Source organism: Harpegnathos saltator, unplaced genomic scaffold (assembly GCF_003227715.2).
Source record: "Harpegnathos saltator strain DR-91 unplaced genomic scaffold, Hsal_v8.6 scaffold237, whole genome shotgun sequence".
Classification (NCBI taxonomy): Eukaryota; Metazoa; Arthropoda; class Insecta; order Hymenoptera; family Formicidae; genus Harpegnathos; species Harpegnathos saltator.
The window spans coordinates 126,160-136,140 of NW_020230025.1; the positions used below are offsets into that span (position 1 = coordinate 126,160).

General features: G+C 38.7%; 1 protein-coding gene across 1 annotated transcript; it reads right to left on the minus strand.

Annotated features, from left to right (window-relative positions):
* Positions 1-986: 986 nt before the first annotated feature.
* Positions 987-7,187, minus strand: glo (heterogeneous nuclear ribonucleoprotein glorund). Its single transcript, XM_011143662.3, has 9 exons — positions 7,081-7,187; positions 6,161-6,446; positions 5,766-5,909; positions 4,773-4,911; positions 2,979-3,151; positions 2,645-2,838; positions 2,443-2,562; positions 2,202-2,301; positions 987-2,028 (listed from the first exon to the last, which is right to left on the minus strand). Exons 2-9 carry the CDS (start codon positions 6,417-6,419, stop codon positions 1,943-1,945), a joined length of 1,215 nt encoding a protein of 404 aa, XP_011141964.1. The 5' UTR covers positions 6,420-6,446; positions 7,081-7,187; the 3' UTR covers positions 987-1,942.
* Between the last annotated feature and the right edge of the window lie 2,794 nt (positions 7,188-9,981).

The window sequence follows — 9,981 nt, forward strand, 5'->3', positions numbered from 1 at the left end:
CCGTTCGTGTTTGACAATGCGGATTGGTATTAATATGCGAATATCAAACGAATATCACAAGTTTCTCGGTGCGTATGTACAAGTTTCCTGAAAGTGTAGGCGAAAACGAATCACGTATCTCATTCAGATTTCTTTTATGACAATTAGGTTTTCCCCCTGTGGGAGAGCATTTCCGCTCAGCGGTACGATGAACTCCGTATGCATTGTTTATTCAACGGAGCATGACTGAGCGTGATGAAGCGTCCATACGTGAACAACGTGAAGTGAAATGTGTCTCCTAGTGTTCAATCATGGCTTCATACATAGGGTGTTTCAAAATCTCTAAATCACAGACTATGATTTTTACAGGCCTGATTAAGTATATGAGATACATATCCTTTTTATTTTCATCAATATTATTAGCTTAAAATGACAGGTTTCCTAATAGAGTTTCAAGTAAATGCAGTTTCTAAAGTAAATACATATTAGCTAACAAATAACTTAATAGATTGCTCCAGAGGTATATAGAAGTTCTATATAGAATATAAATTGATTTGAGTATCTTTAAACTATGAATATTCAAGTTTATAACTATATTATAAGTTTGTATATATTTATAATATATTGTAATAATTACAAATTATAATTAAGCTTATATTTATAATAAGCAATAAACAATACATAATTCCTATGAGGATAAGTTTTTTAAGTAGTAGTAAGTGTAAGTTTTTAGTAAATTCTGTAACAGATAAATACTTGGAAGGTTTTCTTATACATCAGAGTATTTTAATATATTAATAAAGAACATATTACTTTAGTTACCGACCTCTAGTGTAAATATGCCAGCATTTTCTTATTGTTCACTTCCTGATTAAATATATTCTTTTAAATTTGTTAATTTGAATAAACAGATTATCAGGTTTAACAGTTAAACTTTCCTCTTATAAGTCTACTAAGGGTCTTACTCTAAGGAACAGAATATACATTATATTCATTATCACGGTTAGTTTACCTTTTTTTTTTTATTCAAATATTTCAGAGAATATAATCCGAAGTTGCATTTACGTTTTAAGATGTACACAACATTGATATTTGCCAGCTGGCACTTTCTTATACAGTTTATTAACACCAATATCTATAAGAGCTATGACTTCTTACTTCCAAGATATTTCGAAGATCGGAGTATAATATATTATATCGCGCCATGACAAAAATGAATGTGTTTGAATGAGTGTTCTGAAACCTACATATCCTGCACGTCACAGCAAATATGTAAACACGATAAATTTGTTGAGGTACGATCGCAAACTATTAATCAGTCGTGTATATTACAATTGTATACTTTGCGCTTCAGCTTGCACGCTATATCTCGACGCACACCGACAAACATCACGTCTAAGCTCGCATCAAAGCTGTTAGGATATGTAACACATGGCTACGTATCATATAAAATTACTTTAATCATTTGATACTAGATGAGAACAAATTATATGCCGCGTAACCATAAACATTGTCGTGAAAAAACAAATCTAATATCATTAAGATAAGTTTTCATCTTCAATCTTTCTCAATACTTGCAATAAATTTCTTTTGCAATAGGCTACTTAAAAAGAAAAAAAGCACACGATATCAAAAATGAAATGAAAAGAAATTGTCATCTTTCATCCTTAGGCACGCCTTTCATCATGATACTTAAATCGTATGTATTTCATACATAGAGTATTTCTGATAGAAATTTTTTATTCTTAACGAAAAGAGAAGAAAAGAATAAGCAGGTACTTCTTACACACTATTGGTTTGGTTACGATTAATATATAAGATATAATTAAAGAAAAGAAAAATGTGTATGAATTCGACATTGCGTTGCAGTATAATTTTAGGTGTGGTTTGTGTGATCAGCAATCCACTTTGATTCTTCGACCGTTTATAATCGTCGTTCAGCGTTAAAACGCATTGCCCGGTCTCAAAAACTATTATAATTATTGCCTCCCAACTGTGAACTGAAGCCCCGATTCGGCGAGTATCCTGGCCTGAAGTTGTTGCCTATGCCTGTGCACACACGCACACATCACACGTGAATAAAATATATATGTATATACCTATCTATTAGGGAAATATATCGACAGATTTCATTCAATTCTCACTCGCGTACGTATGCCGACTCTATGTATAATATGTGGTAAAGCCTCAATTGTAATAATACTTTCGGCAATCGGCCCTACCTCCGCAGAAATTACCGATGCCACTCAATGACATGCCACTCGAGCCGCCGGTTGAATTCAGGAACAGTTCAATGTATCTATGCAACATGTGGCTTTTATCCTGCAATAAAATGAATATTTTCAACAAAATAATATCAAAGTCATATTATCCTAACGATGTTTACGACTCGTTTTCGTAAAATATATCGCAAGAACAAATTTTCTAATGGATTTTAATGATAAAACAAAACTGCGTACGAACTTTGCACATTGCTTTCACGGCTTCCTCGTGGGTCGCAAACTCCACATCAGCTTCTCCTGATGGACGACCACCATTTTCCAGAATAATGCGGACGTTTACCGGCTCGATCGGTCTGAAGAACTGGAGTAATATTCATCAAAGTTAAATATCTGTTAAGAGACTTCTCTAAATTACATAAAAACTAAATAAATGCAGAAATTACATCAGCTATATCTTGTTCTGTCGCTTTAAATGGCAATCCTCGCATGTGGATACTGTGAACGCCCGAATTACCACCCCAGGAGTCACCGCTACCTCTGTAATTGCCGCCCTTCATGTCCATGCCGCCACGCATTCCCATGTTGCCACCGCGAGATCCATAGTTGCTTCCGTTTCCCCATGGGCCATTGTCAAAATCTGAAACAGAACCAATTGGAAAATAATATATCAAATGTGTACAATACATAATAAATAATAGATTCTCCGTGTTGAACCGTGTTGAATTACTATTACTTGATGTACAAACGCGAAACTTTGGTACAATAAAGAGAAATCACCTCTGTTTCTGGATCCTCTGCCGTTGTTGCTGAAACGATTCATCCCACCGAAGCGATCGCCACGAGTGTACGGCGCGGGCCTCTGATTAAAACCGCCCATGGGTCCACCGCGCATTTTTGGCCCGATACTAGCGCGTACTTCGGACAAGCTGCTTCGGAAGATCTCGATGTATCTGTTAACGATCGAAGTTCGCACATTAGTTTGGTGAGCCAACACGCACAATGAATAATTTCGTCGTCGTCATTATTATCGTTACTCTCATCATACACTGCCACCAAATCGAAGTCAACTTTAACGACACAACATACAAGAAAGGTGGGAAAAAGAGAGAGGAGGAGGGAAGAGGAAGAAAGATCACAAATAAGTGAGATAATAAAAGAGAATCAGTGTCACATGAAATGTTTCCAGAAACAAAAAATGTGAGAAAAAGAACGAGAGAATCATTCATTATTGAGCAGCAGTGCCGAAGAAAAATCATCTGATTTGACGTTACGTTGAGAGAGAGAGAGAGAGAGAGAGAGAGAGAGAGAGAGAGAGAGAGAGAGAGAGAGAGAGAGAGAGAGAGAGAGAGAGAAAGAAAGAAAAGAAGAAACTCGTGAATGGCATTTTTAGCAATTGAAGGAGTTTTACCGTGTGACAGAGCAACTATGTTCATACTAAACCTCCTCATTTATCATTAAACCTGCGAAGAGAGAGACCCTCCCACGACGACATCGCTTTCTGACGCTTTCTGACCTACGTCATAGTAACCCAGCCCAAGTGACGCCGATGATCTTCCGGTAAACCACACTAACAATTACATCTTCCGCGGACGGACATTCACCCATCGATATAGAAATTCTATACTTTTACTTTACTATTAAATTATATTGTACATGTGATCCGACACATGTCCTTGCGGTAAACGTAAGGATGTATCGCAAAGACTACATGCGGTCATGCGACAACAGTGTATTTATAGATTTACATTGCACTTACAATTTATGCGATTATTTATTCTTAAAGTCATTGATTTCCAATGTCAATTCGTAGAAGATGCAACCGTGCACGTGGCATAGATGTGTCGTATTGGATTGATGATTACTATGTCCCTGTAACGCTCACCGAACTTTGGCTTGCCCTACCCACCTCCCATGGAATTTGGTGATGACTCAAGGGGGTACTTCCCGCCCCCCGGCACCCACCCACCGGGTATAAGTTGGGTCCACAGTACTTTCGTCGCTTACGTATGACTATCTGGTTGTAATTGTGTTTGAGAGAGAAAGAGGGAGAGAGGCAGTTTCTTTATATCACATAAGGAAGGGGTCTCTCCTCTGCAGAGGCGACCCTCTTTCTCCGGAAGAAAACCAAAAGATTTCAATCTCGACATTTTTACTTGAAATCCGACTTTTCGAAGGTTCTCGATAGGGTTCTTTCGAGGGTGTTCTCTCGATATCTCTTTGTGACGATTTTGTAAAGACGAACAGATTCGCTCAACTTTAGCTGACGACGAGAGAGGACTCTCAAAACGCATGAATGCGACACACTATTTTTACAATTGTTGTCTCCGCCATCTTGTCTCGACGACGACGACAACGACGACGTTGTTATTGTTATTGCTGTTGTCGCGCGACGAGAACATCACAACAAACGCTCTCCGGTGACACACGGATAAAGAAGCTGCATCCGTATCGAAAATTTATTCCCACTATTTATACTAGCAAAATGTATATACCTACGTATACTACAGTCATTAATAAATGATATGGAAAAGTCGTAAGTATACCCAAACCCAGCTAGCGTCAGTGCCCCACCTGTGTCCTATCTTTTCCTTGTGTTTCTGCAGAGCGCGCTCCGCAACATCTTTGTTAACAAATTGAACGTAAGCCTCCCCAGTACTGCGGCCCGTGTAGTCTGTAGGTAGCGAAATCCCGTTCGGCAAAATCTCCAACCCTGACCCACACATAATCAAACATCGACATTGTAACTTAGATACCCAATATCAATAAAGAGTTATGATCAGGTGTTTTTGTCTTTCTTTCTTTCTTTTTTCTTTTCTTTTTTTTTTTTTTTAACTAAAGCCCTTATGAAAGAAGCAAGACTGTTACACTCTAAATTGCGCGTATACGCGCGACTTATCTCATTTTTTTTCTTTTCTTTTTCTTCATGCTTCTCCTTTGTAGACAGAAAACGGCAAATTATCACGTGCGAAACCAAAGTTAAGAATTAAGTTCGATCATTCGACACGCGTAACAAAGATAAACATTCGTTCCGTTCGTGTCGTTAGATTGTAAACATTACAATTCACGCCGCAATCACATGGCACAATGCGAATCTTAGCGGGATCTTAAATCTTAACTGAGGCTAATCATAAGTGCTAGAATACGAGGACGTAGCTTTGGAATGAAATTCAATTTCAGCATTTAGCCATTATGTACAATTCATTATCTTTTATTATTTTTAAAAAAGGTATTACTTTCAGCAATCAGTCTTTTAATATCACGATATATATCAGTGTTTGTATCAATGCCAAATAATAATCTCACAATTAAAACAATTGAAAGTACTACGTTGTTGTATTCCGCACGATAATCATCGAATTTGATTTTCATCATGTCTACTTGGAATCATATATTTATCTTATGAAAAGGAAAATTAAAAACAAAAATAAAAAGAAAACAAAGAAAGCTATTTGAAAAAGATGAACAGATATCTGTCTTATAGGGTTAAATAAAATCTCAGCAACATTTGATATCAATTAATAAGCAGTGACACAGGGACAGCTTTGATTGTTATATACTAAATACCTGAGAAGAATTGTGCAATCTCCTCTTTTGAACAACCAAATGGTAGACCACGTAATCTCACGCAACCATCGTCCATTGCATTCTCCAAGTTAAGACCGCTCCTCTTCACAACCCATTCCATCTCACCACGTTTGGCTTTAAATACTAAAATCAAATTTATATAGAAGTTATATAATTTATATAAAATAAAAATCTGGGATAATGAACATAGTTATATACAAGACAAAAATCAATAGAAGCATATATTTATTGATTAATACTCAAGTTATTGTAAAATTAAGAAAATTTCAAATATGAATTGTAATATTATAGAGACTAAAACTTCTAATATATACTTCATCAAATCAATATTAAAAAGTAAATATTATTAGTATTAAGCATTCTCAAAGATTAACCTTCAATGTATCGGTGACCCATGTGGTCTCTGTCTCGTTTGCAAGCTTTCTCAATATCCTCTGGAGTATCCATTTCTACATAAGCTTCGCCACTGGGGCGTCCCTCACGTGACATAGTCATATGCACCCCATTTTTGCCATTAGAAATGGAACAATCGGCAAAAAACTTTATGATCTCATCTACAGTGGTAGACCACGGGAGTCCACGCATCTTAACGACGTATCCTTCATCGTCGTGATCTCCGCTACCGTTCGACATGACTTTAAAGCTATTCTATTGCCAAGTCTGTAAATGGAAACGCCAAATTTAGTGCGATAAAACACTGCTGTTATATCCGCCGACCAATAGATCGAGTAAAACGTGACTCAGCTTCAGAGTTATAATGAATCTCGGAAACGTCATGTTTACGTCGACATCTTAAAAACGATTTTCTTATTTTACAAAAATATACGCCAATCGCAGGAAAGAAAAGATAGAAAATTCGCCAGCAAAAGTAAATTCTTCCCCTCGGTCGGAAGGATTTAAACCTGTTTGAGCCGAAAACATTAGATAAATTTATGCGCATGAACAAGGAGGAACCAAGAGAAAGGATATAAGATTAAAGAGGAAAATAAAAAGTGCCCGTACTCAATTGCGGAGTAATCTGTCTAACGAACCATAGCGATCGTGTATTTATTTTTTATATAACTCCAGATCATAAAAGTATTGTATATAAAATGTCTGATAAAATCGTTTCGAGCTCTACAACGGAGAAGAAGAGCGGTGGAATTAGCTTCCCGCTGCTCCGCAGGAAATGTCCGCTATTACAACAGATAACGCATTACGTGAGGATCACGTTCCATTATTCGTGCTCGCGAAATAGAAAATACTATTACCACTCCCGAGATTAGATTCATTCCATTCGATGAGTGAAACTTACCAAGGTATCCGCAAGTTGTGAAACCAAGCTCGCGACAGCAAGCTCCTGCACGAGCAGTAAAATGGCGCGTACCAGTTCGATACGGAGAAAGAACGAGAAAAGTTGCATTTTGATTGCGTTTTGGTAATGCTCCTGCGTGCAGCGCCTCTAGTCGTAGTGGAGGGAAGGTCGTGATCCTTTAGCTTGATAAACCTTACAATTCATTTGGCAACCAATAGGACATGAACTACGTCACCGTCGGTATTATCATTGCTCTTCAATTACCTCCGGGTCTCTTCGGGCCCCTTTAGTTGATACGAAAATTTACCTAGGGCTATCAGTTCATATTATCTCGTCGGTGGTATAAGGAAAGTACCGAATTCAGGAAAATACTTCATTATTATGTTTATTTATATATTATATTCAAAATTGCTTTTCTTCTTCTACTTATTTACCTCATTTAAACGGTAACACGTCAGAAGGTGTGCAACAAATGGATATTGCGATATAAAATATTAATAATGTTATAACGTATATTGTTTTTAATAATATTTAAATTTATCCACTTCTAACCATGATAGCTATTGTTTGATTCGTCAAACAATTGCACCATCAGAGAATCTTTTTAATTTCTGGACTTAAATTTATGAATTTAATATTTATGATTTGAAAATGAAAATCGGAATACGGAAATGTCGAGGATATGATAATTCTTAGACGCATTAAACACGATTAAGGTCAACTGTAGTTGAAGCTGTTGGGGAGGGAATGCGGGAGCAGTTCCCCTAACTCCCCTTATCACGGTTCGGTTGGTAGACATCCCGCAAGGATTTTAGTCAGTAAGAGTCTGACATAACCCCGACCCCCCCAATGGGTCGGGGGTATCCATGATGGATCTCCCCTGCGTTACCAAAAAAAAAAAAAAAACTGCAGTTGAAGCAGTAACTGAAATTTGCGCGATACTTTTCTCACTTGAAGTAGATATCGCAATGATAAAACAAAAGAAATTACTTCTTCAATAAGCCGTGAGACACTGCCATCTAATTAAAATGTTAAATGGACATCTGCATAATTGCAATCTCCCCGCTTCGCTCCCCGACAGCTGACGGGGGTCTAGGTAAGCGCGAAAAGCGAGCAAGGCCAAAGTGAAGGCAACGCGCAGTTGTCCGACATTGAGCTGCACGATGTAACGATCGGAGTAACGATGATGTAATTCCTCAGCTTCACCGAGGCCCACTTCTATGCTAATAAGAGCAACAAGAGTGTAGCAAACGTCTTAAACGATCCAAGTTGTTTTGCATTATCGTATGTTTACTTTTCACGTTTATTGCATTTTCAATCCTGTCGATGACACAGCGAATATAGCGAAAGATTCTTGATGGACCCTCTTTGAAATCGAACGAAGAGTATAACTCCGTTAAAAATAGAAATTTCGTGTCTTTCGTTTCGTAAATCGTTCTCCAACCTGAAAATTCCGATTACCGAAGGATCGATTAGTTTAGCACCGTTATTGCGAATTGAGTATTTTCTTTGGGCTTTGTCATCCTCTCCCGCCGCCTTCTCACTGAATTATTTATTCTTGGAGATCCTCTATTCGAATCGAAGCACGCGCGTCAAGTTGAACAATAGATTTCTCTGCTAGGCCACGTTCTTCCGACTCGGACCTCTTCGTTTCGGTTTTGTTCACGGCGAGATTGCACGTGTCCGCGTCTTCAGTCAAGCGAACTGTGGCTTTTTGCAGAATGGATGCCATAATGATCGCCTTATTGAATGAGCGTCTTTTTGTGCACGATTAAGTCGATATAGTCAATAGCCGTCTCTCGTCGCGCACTCGCACGTAATTAGTCTGCGTCGCAGATGATTAGTAAATTTCTCGACAACGAAAGATGAATCGCTCGAGAGAGAAGAATCGTGCGAATGTGACAAGAAAGCTCTCAGATTTCTACACGATGTATACTTCTTAATTGTCACTGTCGTGTATCGAGGAGACAAATTAATGAATATTCAGGGGTTCCAAACGAGTTTTTCAGACGAGTCGCGATTCCCCGCAATGTGCATCCGAAGCTCACAAGCGCGAATGGAAATTCGCATTACGATTTGCAAGTGGATAATGAGCGAATATTTAAGCTCCACTCAAGTTCCGAACCGCGTCCCTGGGGTACTTTTTTACAATTTCGAGATTCGCGGTCAGCGAACTCGAAGTGAACGCCCGGCGACGAGGACGTGCAGGCGTCTTCGACGGCGATAACGTCGTAGAATTCACGCGCCCACGTCGCTTTATCCTCGTTGTGGTGGTTTGTAGTGGTGTACTTTGTGTAACGACGCGGATTCTTAAGATCGACAATTACGTCATGCGCAACCAGTAACGAGATCTAGTTTTGTCCGGATGAGTGGGCGATACACTGCGATACGCTATGATATCCCGCTTCCAGGCGTAATGGTCGTAGCGCGGACCCAGTTGCATAAATTACCGCCGAAATTGCTGGATTCCCACGAGTATTCGCGGCGATTTAGTCACCCGCTCTCACACACGCTCATTGTACGCGACACGAAAGAAGACAAAATAAAGGAAAATCCTGCGCTCGCTCAAAGGACAGCGTCGTGTTGCATTCTTTGTCTTCGCGCGGCGAAAAATTGATTTTATGTACATTTGCCCCAGGAGGTAGAATATATGAATGTACATACGCGAGTGCCTTTGGAACTCTAGAGACGAAAGGAATTCCATTGTCTCGGGGGAATAATGTTTGTCTATTCTCTTCTGCGTTTTGTTATTATCCTCTGGCTAAGTAATGCTATTCGCAACCATCATATCCTGCGACGACTCTTATCGGTTTTAACAATTCTCGCGGAGATTACTTGGCAGTTTCTTCGGCATTCGATTAACCCGCGATAATTCCAGCGGAACGTCGAGGAATGCGATGT